The sequence below is a fragment of the Ovis canadensis genome, chromosome 23 (assembly GCF_042477335.2).
Source record: "Ovis canadensis isolate MfBH-ARS-UI-01 breed Bighorn chromosome 23, ARS-UI_OviCan_v2, whole genome shotgun sequence".
In the NCBI taxonomy this organism is placed as follows: domain Eukaryota; kingdom Metazoa; phylum Chordata; class Mammalia; order Artiodactyla; family Bovidae; genus Ovis; species Ovis canadensis.
Genome location: NC_091267.1, coordinates 71,982,976 through 71,999,672, shown reverse-complemented (window position 1 = coordinate 71,999,672; position 16,697 = coordinate 71,982,976). Strand labels below are relative to the sequence as shown.

Here is a 16,697-nt window from a genome sequence, read left to right as displayed (position 1 = left end):
TTAATATGCTGTCTAGGTTGCTCATAGCTTTTCTTCCAAGGAGCAAGTGTCTTTTAATTTCAAGGCTGCAGTCACCATCTGCAGTGATTTTGGAGCCCAAGAAAACAAAGTCTGTCACTGTTTCCATTGTTTTAGATGCTCAGGCCTTTAATACTGTCCCAAGGGATTCACGTTCTGTGTTCTTCCTGGCAGAAGGTTCTCATGAACGCCCTGCTCAGGCACACCACAGCACGGTTGGGCTGGTAAGAATAAACGATGCCCGTTGGCTCTACACTTTCTCTGTCTCATCTGCCTTCACTTAGGACTGACTAGTTGAAGACGTGAGGGAGCCACCATCCATCTGCCTTTAGACGACATCAGCAAGAGAGCTTCATTGTCTTGGAATGAAATATTAAATTGAAAGTCATCATTTTTTTAAATCTGTGATTGATTTACAATGCTGTATTAGTTTCAAGTGTACAGCAAAGTGATTCAGTTATACCTATATCTGTTCTTTTACAAATTCTTTCCCCTAAGTTATTACAGAATATTGAGCAGAGTTTGCTGTGCTGTGCAGTAGGTCCTTATTGGTTATCTATTTTAAATATGGCAGTGTGTGTCTGTCAGTCCCAGACTCTCACTTTAGCCCTCTCTCCCCATCCCACCTTTCTCCTTTGATAACCATAAGTTTATGTCTATGTCTGTGAGTCTGTTTCTGTTTTGTAAATAAGTTCATTTGTATAATTTTTTTTTAGATTCCACACACAAGTGATATCATATGATATTTGTCTTTGATTTACTTCATTCAGTATAACAATCTCCAGGTCCATGCATGTTGTTGCAAATGGCATTATTTCATCCTTTTTTAGTGGCTGAGTGACATTCCATTGTATATATGCACCATATCTTCTTTGTTCATCTGTCAGCAGAGATTTAAGTTGCTTCCATGCCTTGGCTATTGTAAATAGTGCTGCAGTGAACATTGGACTGCATGTTTCCAAAAGGGCTCTTTGAAAAACATTTGAGACCTGTGTGTGCCTGGGCAGGGTTATCTACCCGTGAGTGGGTTAGATGCTGCTTGGTTCTCTGATTTTGTGTCCTAGTCTTGAACTTCTTGGATATAGTTTTCCAAAAGAATATACCTTCTCCCTCTTGCCCAGTAGGCAAGGGTATCAGGCTAACTTCTTGTGTTTGGGGTAGGAACAGGAAGTCTAACTTGTCACCAGACTTTCAGGTCATCTTGCTGTCTTCTGGCCTCTGCTTCCCCCAGTAACTAGAATCTCCAGTTTTGATGGCTTACTGCAGCCATCAAAGGTTTGGAGGTTCTGCAGCCTGGGTTGGCTGCCTCTCCATGATCACCTCCTCTGGAGACACTTAGGTTTCACGTTGCTGCACTCAGCAAAATTACTTCCCATCCCTCCATCCAAGGGCCATGTTTACATTCAGTTGACCCTTGAACAACATGAGTCTGAGCTATACAGATCCACTCAATACACAGATTTTTTTTTTTCCAGTAAGTATACAGTCGACATTTCATATCTATGGGTGGATATGGAGTGCTAGCTGTATTCATTGTACTCTGCCGTTTTATGTAAGGGACTAGAGCATCTGGGGATGTTGGTATGTGAAGGCTCCTGGAACCAATCCCCTGCAGTTACTGAGTGACAACTAGATTCTGTTCTGAAGTTAAACAATTCTCCTAAATCCATGGGACATGCGTTTGCATTTTATTTCTTGTTCTCAGGGTTATTTTGGGCTAACTTGTAAAAGAAGATGACAAAAATGTTACTTTACTATCATCTTGAAATTAGAAGTTTCTCTCCCTCCCTTCCCTTCCCCTTCTCTCTTGGATTTGGAAGCAATAGCATCTGCCGGTGATTAAGAAGTGGAAGAAAGTGATGAGTTGAAAGAGGAAGGCCTCTGGGAAGAACTGCCTTTGCTGTTTTCCTGCTGTGTTCATAAAACTGTGACTTAGAACACCTTTCTGACCCCAAACCAGGCCCTGTGGTAGGCACCTTTCTCATCTGTAATCCTTGCATTAACCCCATAAAGCAGATTTTATTGTTCTTGTTTTATCTGTGAAGAATCTGAAGCTCAGTGAGTTTAAGAAATGAGCCCTAAGGTCACACCCCTTGCTCTTTCAAGGTCAGAACCAGAATTGCTTGACTCCAAAGCCATGGCTCCATCCAGCTCAGCACCACAGACTCCAAATACTCTAAAAAGTACAGCTCTTTTATGTTTTAAAAATCCTGATAGATCTGGTCTAAGCCCTTTTGCAAAGAAACCTCCCCTAGTAAATCTTGGAAAGATTTACTGTCTCACTAGAGCAAGTATTGAAATACATCTTGCCTACTAGCCCTGTAATTCTGCAGGCAGTGGCTTTTAAAAAATTTCTTTTCTAGACTCTGGTAACACACAGCAGACAGCTGGATGATGAGATCTCTGTTATCTTCATTTTCCTGATTTAGTTTTTCCTTCCAAAAGCTTTCACACACACTTGGTTGGTGGAATATATTTCTGACTGCACTATTTTTATTTATGAATTTTTTATGTGTGTTAATACTCAGGGGTACCCAGGGGAAGCCTCCACAGACTTTCCTGATTACCAGATGTCGCCCTTTCTATGTAACAACCATCTAATCGCCACTTCCTCTTGCCAAGAAATGAGCAAAGCATTTTTGCATTTGGAAAACCACACCAGGACACGTGAAGCGTATTAAGAAGGACTGGTTCCCCTGACTCCACGTGCACTTTTCCTGTCTGGGTTTGTTTTTCTAAAAGATAAAAACCGCACAGCCATGTATGCATTAGAGTTAGATCTCAGAAGTGTCTGCGCTTGCATAACAAGATTTCAGTTTGGCCGGCACAACTTCATCATTGCGTGAGTTGTGTTTTAAGTAATCTCTGAAACGGTATAACATGTGTGGCCAGTGTTTATTTTGTTATGCTTTGGACTCTTTCATTGTTTAAGTGGTGATTCATGATTGACGGCTGTTTAACATGCAAAATAATGCTGTATTCCCAGGAGCTCTGGGAAAACAGATGGGTACAGTGGAGTCTCAGGGCGCTTTCCCTCGAGCAGGAAGAGAGTGTTAGTTAGGCAGTTAAGAAAAGCAGCCAAGGGGAACTTAGCTCTTCATTGAGCAGGTATTTAAACGAAGCAGTCCATCCTAAAGCTCAGATTTTCTGACAGAGCTCAGTCACCTTTGGAAAGCATATCAAATCCCTATGTTATCATTTAATTTCATAAAAAAGCAAACAACAGGTGACTTTGGGCTCCACTGTGTGGATGATCCCAAGCCCTTGAAGTGCTCGGAAAGGTTAGAGGGCCCAAGTTTAATGTCTTAGATGTAGAAGAAGAGATAATAAGGATTTCATTCATTTGTATGAAGTTTAAAACGCTATAGAACATCTCCGAGGCAATACCTTAGATGTGCCATTTAAGTAGAAACAGACAAACAGAACCGTATGTTTAAATGTGGTGTTGTACTTGACGTATCAAAAACACAGGCTTTGCCCCTGCATCCGACTTCCTCATGAATCACTCAAGGTTCGAATCATCTAGCACACTGCTCTTCCTCCGATGGGTTTCTATAGGGCAGCCTCAAGGAGTACAGTAAGTAATAAATGTGAGATTTTCTGTTAAACCAGTGTTCTTTTTGGTTGTTAGGATCTTGGACTTTTTAAACCATGGAAAATTAGGTAGTTTATTTCATAGATTATAAAGGTAGGTCTTAATACCTCTGTTACAAATAATCATGAATTGATATCCCATGGGCTTCTCTTGTCAAGTAAAGTTATAATTCCATTGGAGATATTGGGAAATTATGTCTAATGAGAAGACTCTGAACATTGCCACAGATCATCTGTATCAGTAAATGGCATACACATATGTATTTCTTTTTAGCATAAAATATGTTGATGAGAGATTCAGAATAATCTTTATTGAGTGGACCAGTACAGGCAGGCAAATGTATCATTTGTTGGGAGATGGGGTTGGGCTTAGCTGTTTTACTCAAGTCTGCTTTGGGACCATCCCAGATGTCACTGCTTTAATAATGGAAGCCCACTTATTTTGCTTTTGAAATAGGATTATCTGCGGAATCTGGGCTGCATGTGAGATGTTGCAAGGAGGAACGAGGTGATATTGTGACCCAGATAGGCATCAGAATGTTCTCTTAGCAGGTGTGATGTTTATAAATTGTATAAAATAGTTAATAAAAATCTTGTAAACTTTTAAAGCTTGGGGAAGAGATTGCCTAAGCTTCTCCTATGAGTGGTCGTTCCCCTAGCAGACCAGTTCACAAAAATGGATTTTACCAGTAAAATTACACTAACTTGTAAAAGTGGAAAATAATGCTGTTATTTTGTACTAACACGGGATGGAAAAAAAATACATTTGAGTCTGTCACATTCTTCTAAAGAGACACAGGGCCTTGTCTAACCTGGTTGAAGGTTTTGACCATTGGATGAAAATGAGAACTTGCTTTGGAATCTAGGTAATGCCTAATTTTCCGAATCAGTGGTTTGTGCCCCTGGTTCATACATACAGATGACATGTTAGCACAGGCACCATGATAAGTTGCAGGTGATATCCAACTCCTAACTGGTGAAGCGTCTGTAACGTCTCCCCTTTCTGTTCCACCTGGAAGGCATATCCAGATGCAAATGAGTGAGAATGACATTGTGATAAGAATAACCTTGAATCTGATTTATCTTATGGCTACCGAGAGTTTTTTCATGGTAGTTTAACCATTATAGTCAACTCAACATATCTTGGTGTGTTCTTGAGATTTGCGGACTCATAAGACTCTCATTGATCCTTGGACTCTGAATTAGCATATGTTGAGTTGAAAGTGGTAAAGGGAAGCATACTTAGAAAGCGGCTGGGAGAGAAGGGAAGGGAAAAGACGGAGGCTGGAGACGTGGAGAGCTGAGATTTCCTACTTTTTCATTCATTGCAAGTGTATTTTCCTTTATGTCATTGACCATAGTTGCATGTTTGTGTCTAATAATTCCACCCTCTGGGTTGTCTCAAAGCTGGCACCATTGACAGTCTTTTTCCTTGAGAATGGGTCACATTTATACATGTTCTGTTATTGAGACCCTGCATCCTGATATGTTAATCCAAAGAGTATTGATATTTTTCTTTCAGCAGACAGTTAACTAGACACAGTGAACACTATTTGGCCTGTGGAAGCAGCAGCTCAAGTCTTTCTTCAGCCCCTTCTGTCTTCAGCTGAGATGTTCTGGGCCTGCTCCTCACGCACATGGACGGAGGAGTTGCCAGAGACTTGGACAGAGTTCATACCCAGAATCCAGGGCTCTCCTCTCCAGGATCCCTTCTCAAATTCTTGTGACTCTGGATGCCAAGGCTTTGTCCTCTGTCTGATCAGGCCAAAAAATACTGCAGGTTTTGTGTTTTATCTCTGACTTTTAGCTTCCACATGGCTGTGATCTGCATACAGGATGAAGCCCTGAAAAGCAGGGAAATTACCCTCTGTCAGTTCCTTGTGGGAAATTTCAACTCACCCCCGAAACCTGTCTGCTTTTATTGACTCTCCAGAATCATCCGGTGGTCACTGGCTTCTGATTGCTCCGTGGTTTTCATTTGTTATCTGCAGAGGCGGTTGGTCTGTTAGGAGGTCACAGCTCCGTAGTGGAGATGGGATCTCACCACTGGAGGTTTGCGTTTTGAACTGTGGCACCACTTCTAGGGCAGAGATGCAAGTCTCGGATGTTTATGTTAGTAAATGCCTGTTAGCTGTTCTTAAAATTCAGATAATTGGGGATTCTTTGGATACCTTATGTGGTCCAGGTCTTTAAAAAAGGGAGGGTGACACTCACATAACAGAATGCTTGGGCTCCAGTCCCAGGCTTGATAGTAACTAGCTGCCTAATTATAATAATTAATCAATCATTGTGTTATGATTATTCTGCTATTATAACCAGCTAATTATTAGCAAGTCATGTGAATCAGTGTCCTGTAGGATGATGTCCTATAACACAATAATCCTCTAATATAAATTTCTTTTTTAATTTTTATTTTTCTTTATTTTACTTTACAATACTGTATTGGTTTTGCCATACATTGACATGAATCCACCAAATTCACTTCATAAGATGGAAAGGATTAATGCCATATATTAGGTGGGGAAGAGGTGTGGTCATATGGTACTGATAAAATTTTTTCCTTTTATCTCAGATTCCATCTACTCTGATTTTCCTTGATGCCTCAGTTCATCTTAGGCACAAGTTATTTTATTTAAAACCATTAACTGAAAAGAATATTTTTAATCTAACAGATCACATTTAAAAGGTGTTTTTGTTTCCCTCTTAGGAAGAAGTGCTGCAAGGGGTATAAGTTTGTCCTTGGACAATGCATCCCAGAAGGTATGTGACGAAAGTCGTTATATCTTCTCACCTTGTTTATGGCTAATCGCCAGAGGTCTGTAAAGCTCAGACGCACTACACGGGACGTCTATGTGTTATCTGTGCATGCGTGTGTAATTTCTCTCTGTTTTTTGGCTTTAAATTCTTCTAATGCCAGTTTGATTGTACATGGCAGGCTCTAGCTAAATCATTACCCAGAATATATGCACATACTGAGTAATTCTTATATTTCAGGTTTTGTGTTGTAGAGACTAATTCTCTACATGCATTTCATGCACAGTTAGAATACACCCATTCTTCCCAACCCCTCTCCCTGCTTTTCATTAGCTAAACTTGAAGCCCCTTCACATGATCATCAGCAAACACTGCTCAGCCCAGCACTGGAGAGACACCGTGGGGTCAGATGGGCCTGCAGCCCTTAAGATGCACACCCTCATGCTGGGTTGTGGATGATGTGGAAACAGAGATGCCTGGGGTTTAATCATGCTTCCACATTGCCATATCCATCTGGGCAGCTGTAACAAAAATACCTCAGACTGTGCAGAGACTAGGAAGTCCAAGACAAGGCATCAAAAAAGCCCAGGTCTGGTGAGCCCCCCCTGGTTCATACACAGCCATCTTCTTGGTGTATCTTCACATGGTGGAAGGGGCAAGGGAACTCTCTCGAGTCTCTCTTCTAAGGGCACTAATCCCACTTATGAGGGCATCACTCTTCTGATAAAATAATCTCCCAAAGGCCTGTACCTCCGAATATACCATGACATCGTGGGATTAAGATTGCAGCATGGATTTCAAGAGGACACAAACATTCAGTCCATAACACACATCCTGCTAGCCATGACCTTAGGCACATGACTTTCTAAAACTTCGTTTTTGCAGAAAATGCTAATTCTTGACTTGTGGTGATTTTAAGAGTGTTACCCCATGTAAACTATTTGGAACAGAGGCTGACTCGGTTAAAACAACCATAAATTGTGGTTGCTGCTATCACTGATAACTGCAGTGTGCATAATAGAGACGTACATATTGGGGGCGGCGGGGCACATAGCCCCAAAGACCAGGCCGGTCACAGGTGGTCTCAAGAAGGAGAGGAGATTGGAGCTAGGTTATGAGGAAGGCCGGACTTAGACCAGTAGGAGAAAGAGAATTGCAAAGGATTCCAGGCAGAACGCTGACATGGAAAACACTAAGAGCTGTGGGGAGAGCCTGAGATAGTTTGCCAGCACGGGGCTGGGCTGGAGACAGGTGAGTAGGTAATGTGAAATGGTTTTCTTCACTGGTGGCCAGGAATCCAGGTCGCTTTAGAGGACTTGGAGCCCAGCCAAGCTATTTACATTGCATTATCGCATAGGGAGCAGTTTCTTTATCAGTTAGAGTTAAATGAATCCTTCTTGTTTATTGCCCTGTTTTGCAGAAGAGTCCATTAAACCGTAGCTGCTGACTCTGAGAAAGCTGCTTTGGAAAGGTTGGTTAGGAAATTTCTTCATGTATTTTGATTTATGTAGGTCTCTCCAAGAAGGAATTTCTCAACTGCCAGCTAGTTTTGTTAGAGCTTGGTGGGGGAAAAAACCACAAAAGTCAAAATAATTGGGTTCTTTTATAAGCAGCTCCTCTTAGTCACCAGCTGAGTCCTTTATATTTCAATTTGGTAGATATGGAAAGAAAATTAAGTCTTGGCCCATCAGTTTGAGATCTCAGTTAAAGACCTTGCCCAGCCTGATGAAAAACACATTACATGGATACCACACGCTTCGAGTTTCTTTAAATAATAGGTGTCGTGGTTTCTAACATCTAAGCCTAAAACCAGTTTCCCTCACTCTACAGTAAGACATTATCAGCACCCAGGATTAATTTAATTTAGAACTGAGTATTTCCAGGAAAAGTGGGCCAAGTGCTGAAAGTTGCTTTGCCATAACTGGCTCCCTGTTCCATCGCTTTTCACTGGAACATTTTTTAAAGTTGATTTGTTTTCCTCTGTGGGAATAAGTCAGTGTGTGTTTGTTTGTTTATCACTAAAGAAATCTTTAATCATAAAGGTTTCTGTTTCCAAAGAATGCAAAGTGTAGGATTTCAGAAAAGATGGTATATTAGTCACAATTCTCCAAAGAAACAGAGAGATTTATTTTAAGGAATTGGCTCTTGAGATTATAGAGGCATGCAAGTCCAAAATCTGCAGACTGGACCAGCAGGCTGGAGATCTAGGGGAGAGTTACAGTTTGAGTCTGAAGGCCATCTGCTGGCAGAAGCCCCTGGCTATCAGTGGAGGGCCATCTTTTTTTTACTTTAGGCCTTCAATTGATTGGATGAGACCCACCCACAGTAGGGGCAATCTGCTTTACTCAACATCTACTAATTTAAATGTTAATCTCATTAAAAAAAAAAAAACATTCCATAGAAACTTATAGAAAAATGACCAGATGTTTGGGCACTGTGGCCTAGCCAAATTAACACTTAAAATTAGCCATCACAGATAGTAGAATCAGACTAGAATTTCTAAACAAATATTCTAGGGAGGAGAAGCTGCAATTTTAAAAGTGTCGTTGCCTCATATTTGTTTTAGTTTCAGCAGCTTGTGTCTGTGGGCCAAATGTGGCCCACCACTTGTGTTTGTAAATAAAGCTTTATTGCAACACAGACATACCCATGCACTTAAATATTGTCTGTGGCTACCTTTGCCCTACAACAGCAGAGTTGAGTAGTTGCAACAAAGGCCTGCCTGCAAAACCAAAAGTATTATCTGGCCCCTTTACAGAAAAAGTTTGCCAACCCCTGCTGTAAGTGTTCTCTACATTGGCCAGATGATAGGCTAATCAGACGTGCTCTGGTTCAACAATTACTAATTGAACACAAACTGTAGGAAGCCAATAGTGCTGGTTACTCCAGGGAAAACAGTCCCTGTCAGATATCCAGACAGTCAATCACAATAGTAGGAAAAGAAGCTAAAGAACAGGCAAAGCTTTTACTCACTACATCACCCAATTTAATCTTCCTTAAAGCAGCATGAAGCTGGTCTTACGGGAATCCCTGTTTTGCAGGTAAGGAAGTTGAGGCTTAAAGGCCTCAGGATCACAGAGAGGGTGGCAGGCGGGGAGGGCTGGCTCTGGACCTTGTGCTTCTCCTCACCCTGCATTGTGCCTCCTGAAATAGAGCCCGGCACACGGCGGGCCCTCGGCAGACACGGCAGAGCAGCCCCCGTCCTGTGGGATCGGTGGGACTCAGACTCTGTGGAGGACTTCAGGAAGTCTTCTTGAAGAGCTGACATTTGAACTCGAGACCGGGTAGGCACAGTAATGAAATGCGGAGAATGAGAGCAGAGGGTGGATTGGACATTATAGAGGTTGAAAACAGAATACACAAAAGTGTCAGGGTAAGAAGACGAAAGTAAAAGAGGAGAGGGAAAAAGTTGTGTTAAAACTCAACATTCAGAAAACTAAGATCATGGCATCCAGTCCCATCAGTTCATGGCAAACAGATGAGGAAACAATGGAAACAGTGACAGACTTTACTTTTTGTGGCTCCAAAATCACTGCAGATGGTGACTGCAGCCATGAAATTAAAAGATGCTTACTCCTTGAAAGGAAAGTTATGACCAACCTAGACAGCATATTAAAAAGCAGAGACATTACTTTGCCAACAAAGGTCCGTCTAGTCAAGGCCATGGTTTTTCCAGTATTCATGTACAGGTGTGAGAGTTGGACTGTAAAGAAAGCTGAGCACCAAAGAAGTGATGCTTTTGAACTGTGGTGTTGGAAAAGACTCTTGAGAGTCCCCTGGACTGCAAGGAGATCCAACCAGTCCATCCTAAAGGAGACCAGTCCTGGGTGTTCACTGGAAGGACTGATGCTGAAGCCAAAGCTCCAGTACTTCGGCCACCTGATGGGAAGAACTGACTCATCTGAAAAGACCCTGATGCTGGGAACAATTGAGGGCAGGAGAAGAAGGGGACAACAGAGGATGAGATGGTTGGATGGCATCACTGACTCGATGGACATGAGTTTGAGTAAACTCTGGGAGTTGGTGATGGACAGGGAAGCTGGGCATGTTGCAGCCCATGGGGTCACAAAGAGCTGGACACAACTGAGCGACTGAACTGAAGAAGCCATGGGTGTGATAAGGGATGATGCAGAAGAGAGCGTATTCCTTATTGAAGCATAAGGAATTCATAAATGAGTCTTAAGGTTGAAAGTGTTAGTCTCGGGGATAGAATACCAGACTTCGAATGCAAGAGTCAGCCATTTATATGTAACGTTAGTGAGCATGGTTTGCAGGCTTTTGAGCAAGGTGCTGACACACACAGAGCTATGCTTTCAGAATAGTACCGGCCTGGTGCTGTTACACAGAATGCATTTAAGGAGAAGAATCTTGAGATGAGGATTTACAAGGGAGGTTCTGAAGATCAGAGAAGGGTAACAAGAGAAACAGAACCAGTGGAAATAGAGAAATTGTGGCAATGAAGCTACATGGCAGGAAGCTGGTAGTCACTGGAAAACCAGCATTAAAAAGGGGAAGTTGAATAAATTCACTAATCTTGCCACCCCCAGAAATCCTGCAAAATAGGTCAGGGGAAAGGTGTATTGTGGAGACCAGGGGGTTCACAAAAGATGCTTAAACCCACAAAGACGAAGGGAGAGGAGAGAGCAGCAATGCAGGTTTGGAACCTGGAAAGCAGAGGCTGTAGTGCAGGCCAAGCTGAATCCTTAACCAGCATCCAGGCAAGCTAAAGAACAACCCAACTTACACCCAAACAACTAGCAGTCAGAGAACCTAAAGGCTTCCTGAAACAGAGGTCCCAGAAAGTGGAAAGAGATGTCCCAGCAGGAGAATTGACGGAAAATCTGTTTAAGAAGAAGTCAGACCCCCAGAACTTGTCCTCCATTCCACTGAGAAGAAATATTGCCCCTTCCAAGACCAGCAAAAGACCAGAGACGCTGATTCTTTTGAGAGGGTACCCAGAAGGTCCTGGGACTGCAGGGTGCCAGTCAGAGATGGAGGCAGGGCTCTGATGCTGAAAATGGAAGCATTTAATTAGTAAAGGATTGCTTATACGTTAAATGTTGAAACTTTCAGCCTTCTTCTCCCCATGAGTTCCAGGATCAGGATTTACTTATCAGGTAAGGACTTGGAAATGTCTCTCTGGACATTCTGAAAATCACAGGGGAAAGTCCTAAAGAAACTAACATTGAAATGTACCAGCCAAAGCATTTAAATGAAGCCCAGTGTTTGCAAAGTCTGCTGCATGCAAAAAGCTTCTGTTTAGCCAATTTTGTAGCCTTCTATTTAACTAGTTTTGTAGCTTCATTTCCATTTAGCTATAATTTTTTTCCAGTTATTCTATTTAACCATGAATCAGTTACAGCAGACGTCCAAACAGGATCACCAGTCATTAGAGGAAAATCTACAATAAGAAACATACAGTGGTGGGGGTGGGGGTGGAGGGGAGTCCTAGAGGAAACACCACCCAGAAAGAACAAGACTTCAAAGTAACTACAGTTTATACGTCAGTGAGATACAAAAGCGGTATAGCATCCGTGGGACTAAAACATGATGTTATTAGAAAGGAACACTGCCAGAAGACATAGAGAATTCTCAGAGATTAAAAACCTGATAAAACGAGAATGGGGGAGGGCTTGGGAGATGAGACTGAGAAAACCTCTGAGAGCCTGAAGGAAAAACAGATTGTGGAAATAAAAAAATAGTAAAAGAAAAACTGTGAGAATATTAGAGGACCAGTTCAGGGCATGCAACATCCAAATGATTGAGTTCCACATAGAACAGAGGAAGAAGGGAGAAATCATTAAAGGGTAAATCAAGAAAATTCTCTAGAACTGAAGGACAGGAATTTCTAGATTCAAAGAACCTGCCAAAAATTGAAGCGGTCCCACATAAAGACATCATTGTGAGATATGAATACCCCAGAGCAAAAAGAAAATACTAACTAAAGGAGAAAAAAATGAGATTCATTCAAAAGATCAAGAATTAGAATCTCACAGGATGTAGCAGTCAGCCTGAAAGCTGGATGACAGGGAGCATTTCCTTCAAAATTCTGAGGTAGTTTTCCAGGCCTAGAATTGTATACAGACTAGCGACAAGGGTTGAAAAAAGGCATTTTTAGGCATACATGATTTCAAAACATCATGAGAAATGCCGGGCTGGAAGAAGCACAAGCTGGAATCAAGATTGCCGGGAGAAATATAACCTCAGATATGCAGATGACACCACCCTTATGGCAGAAAGGGAAGAAGAACTAAAGAGCCTCTTGATGAAAATGAAAGAGGAGAGTGAAAAAGTTGGCTTAAAGCTCAACATTCAGAAAACAAAGATCATGGCATCTGGTCCCATCACTTCATAGCAAATAGATGGGGAAACGGTGGCTGACTTTATTTTTCTGGGCTCCAAAATTACTGCAGATGGTGATTGCAGCCATGAAATTAAAAGATGCTTACTCCTTGAAAGGAAAGTTATGATCAACCTAGACAGCATATTAAAAAGCAGAGACATTACTTTGCCAACAAAGGTCTGTCTAGTTAAGGCTATGGTTTTTCCAATGGTCATGTATGGATGTGAGAGTTGGACTGTGAGGAAGGCTGAGTGCCGAAGAATTGATGCTTTTGAACTGTGGTGTTAGAGAAGACTCTTGAGAGTCCCTTGGACTGCAAGGAGATCCAACCAGTCCATCCTAAAGGAAATCAGCTCTAAATATTCATAGGAAGGACTGATGCTGAAGCTGAAACTCCCATACTTTGGCCACCTGATGCAAAGAGCTGACTCATTGGAAAAGACCCTGATGCTGGAAGGGATTGGGGGCAGGAGGAGAAGGGGAGGACAGAGGATGAGATGGTAGGATGGCATCACTGACTCGATGGACATGGGTTTGGGTGAACTCCGGGAGTTGGTGATGGACACGGAGGCCTGGCGTGCTACAGTTCATGGGGTCGCAAAGAGGTGGACACAACTGAGCGATTGAGCTGAACTGAACTGATTTCAAAACTTAAGACCCTCCTCAGCCTGTCTCCCTCGCACCCGGCTCACTCCCCAGCGCTGTTCTCAGTTCTTAGTAATGTCTTCACATATTTTAGATTCTTTCCCGTTATAGATTGTTTCAAGATTCTGCATAGAGCTCCCTCTGCCACAGAGTGCCTCCTGGGAGGTTGCTTTGTATGTAGTCGTGGGTGCTGTTAGCCCCACACTCCTGATTCACCCCTCCTCCTCTTTCCCCTTTGATAACCACGAGTTTGTTCTCTATGCCTGGAAGTCTGTTTCCACTTTGTAAATTTATTTGTCTTAATTTTTAGATTCCACACATAAGTGATCTGTCTTTCTCTGTCTGACTTCACTTAGTATGATGTTCTCTGGGTCCATCCATGTTCCTGCAGATGGAATTATTTCGTTCATTTTTGTGGCTAATATTCCACTGCATATACGTACCACATCTTCTTGCCCCATTCCCTGTTGATGGACATTTAGAGTGCTTCCATGTCCTGGCTATTGTAAATAGTGCTATGAACACTGAGGTGCATGTTGTTGTCCGACTGTGACCCCATGGACTGCAGGCTTCCCTGTCCTGCACTATCTCCAGGAGTTAGCTCAAACTCATGTCCACTGAGTCAGTGATACCATCCAACCATCCCATCCTCTGTCATCCCCTCCTCCTCCTGTCTTCAATCTTTCCCAGCATCAGGGTCTTTTCCAGTGAGTCAGCTCTTCGCATCTGGTGGCCAAGGTATTGGAGCTTCAGCTTTAGCATCAGTCCTTCTAATGAATATTCAGGGCTGATCTCCTTTAGGATGGACTGGTTGGATCTCCTTGCAGTCCAAAGGACTCCAAAGAGTCTTCTCCAACACCACAGTTCAAAAGCATCAATTCTTCAGTGCTCAGCTTTCTTTATAGTCTAACTCTCACATGCATACATGACTACTGGAAAAACCATAGCCTTGACTAGACAGACCTTTGTTGGCAAAGCCATGTCTCTGCTTTTTAATACACATGTAGTACTAGATAACTATTTTAATACCAGGAAAAACAAAAGGGCCTTCCAGAAAAGATAGGGAATTAGAGTATTCTTCCAGACTCAGCCAAAAATAGTTTTTATACTGTCATTATGTTGCCAACACTGAAGACGTATCAAGCAAAAATGTCATGTAGCGGACGGGGGCAGGATGGAGGTGGTAGGAAGTGTGGAGGTGGTTGGGGAGCCAGTGATAGAGCTGAACGCATCTCATCCAAGGCTGGAAATGCACAGAGAGTACTTAGCACACAGAGGAGGAGGAGGCGGAGGAGGCACTCAGGGACACAGAGGGAAATCGTGAAAGAATCAGCCAAGTGGTGCCTCAGGGGAGCTGGAATGCAGGAAGAGATTGGGGCTGCTGTTTGTCAAAATCGGTGGTCTTTGAGCATAATAAAAGTCACCGCGGACCCCCGACTTCCCTCTGCTCCACCTGCAGCTTGACTGGCTACCCCTGGGCAGCCCACCGCCAATCCCGGCTGAGCCGTTGTTCTTAAGCAAAAAGAGCACAGAACGTGGGTCGCCTCGAGGTGATGCTTTGTTGAAGAAAACGCGTTTGATCAGGGACACACACAGGCAAAGCAACCCTGGAACACGTCTGTGGAGAGGAGCAATGAGCAAGGGCCGCCTTCCACGCCATCAGGAGTTCGCCGTGATTCTGGTCTCGCTGACCCCGCCCGCATCGGGGCCTGACAGCCCCCCGACTCCAGCTCCGAACGTGGCCGAGCACGGCCAGGCTCCCTCTGTGTCCGGGGCTGGTGTGTCTGTCAGCACCTGGGGAAGATAGTGCACTGATTGATGAGATGCTGGGTCTAGTCCGAAATAAATGCAGTCTGAGCTCCGGACTTACAGCCAAGTCCCTTCAGAGGCTCATTGAACGTCGGTTTGTTTGTAAGGACTGAGAAAGATGGAGATGCCTTGATTCTGGATGAAATAGAGCATCCGCCCCAGTTTGCACGTTAGGGCTGGAAGGACATCCCCAGCCATTCGACCTTACCCAGCCGCCTCCCAGCATGCAGACCCGCCACAGCTCCTCCAGGCCACCCAGACATCAGCCTCCTCATACTCCTCCTGGGAGTCTGCCTGACTTTCAGCACCTCCACCCCTCACATGGTGACGCCGACGCCCATCATCAGGGCTGGCTGTTCTTCAGTGTTCAGCAGGAAGGAATCCCCCTCTCTACAGCAGCTGGTGGAAAAGAGCAAACAGGCCCCAGGTAATTCAGCAGAACCTGGCCGTCTAAGGCATCTTTGTTCTCTGGATGAGTGACAGAGACCAACTTCTACAGCAGAAAGGAACACAACGTGGTAGAGAACTGTTCCCCAATTGGAAAAAAAGAAGTGGTCAGCTTCTGAACTGCACGCTCTAAGAGGACAGATTCTGTGCTACGGGAATTATATTTTAAGAAAGCTGTTCTATTAGAAAAGGAACAGGGGAAGGCAACAAAAGAGAAAACAATTCTTGACTGTAGTGGAAATTCTCAGATCAATTTTTAGCAAGAATAAACATGAAAAAAATTTTTTAAATAAACATGAAGCTTTAATATCTATCTATTGACCTTTTTAAAGTTATATGTGTCTAAGTACCCAAGGGAAAATCTCCTTTCACTTCAGGACCTGTGTATTTAGATTTGAAGATCTTTGAGCTAGATGAATGTGAGGTTACTTTCACATTCTACATAGTTTGTGCCAATCAATAAGCTATTGCAGTTTGTAATGATGCTCTTATAGGAAAAAAAAATAATGGCTAGGTGATGCAGGGGAAAATCGCAAGTGATATTTTCCTTGAAGCTTTGAGGTGCTGAACACTTGGTTACCCGCTGCAGCGCTGCTGGAAGTTTCCCTGTGACCTGGAGAACTCATTCCCTCTGCATGTAGCAGGCCGCATCACTGTTCACCCTGAGCTGAGAGTTTGCTGGAAAGTCTGTTCCTGGCCAGGGCGGGTGGCCCCTGCCTCTGCCTAGCGAGTGCCTGTAGTTGACGTGAGCTCACACTCTTCTCTTTCAGATTATGATGTGTGTGCCGAGGCTCCCTGCGAACAGCAGTGCACGGACAACTTTGGCCGAGTGCTGTGTACGTGTTACCCAGGATACCGCTATGACCGGGAGAGGCACCGGAGACGGGAGAAGCCATACTGCCTGGGTGCGTGTTACTTCCCAGCTTCGAGGGTGTGCCTTTTTCTGGCGATCCTACTGGACATTCTTTGTCACTGGGGACCCCAGGGGCCACTTTGATCCCTCCTGTTACACCCTGGTACTGTATGGATGGAGCTGGGGTGGTACTTACATCCTGGTTCGTGCTGGATGGAGCTGGGGTGGTACTTA

At 43.5% G+C, this 16,697-nt stretch overlaps 1 protein-coding gene across 1 annotated transcript in view; it reads left to right on the top strand.

Moving 5' to 3' along the window:
* CCBE1 (collagen and calcium binding EGF domains 1) overlaps nt 1-16,697 on the top strand; it is a 230,205-nt gene that overhangs the window by 184,510 nt on the left and 28,998 nt on the right. The window contains exons 3-4 of the mRNA XM_069569101.1: nt 6,320-6,372; nt 16,381-16,515. Coding sequence (XP_069425202.1) covers nt 6,320-6,372; nt 16,381-16,515 — 188 coding nt within the window. The remainder of the gene's footprint in view (nt 1-6,319; nt 6,373-16,380; nt 16,516-16,697) is intronic.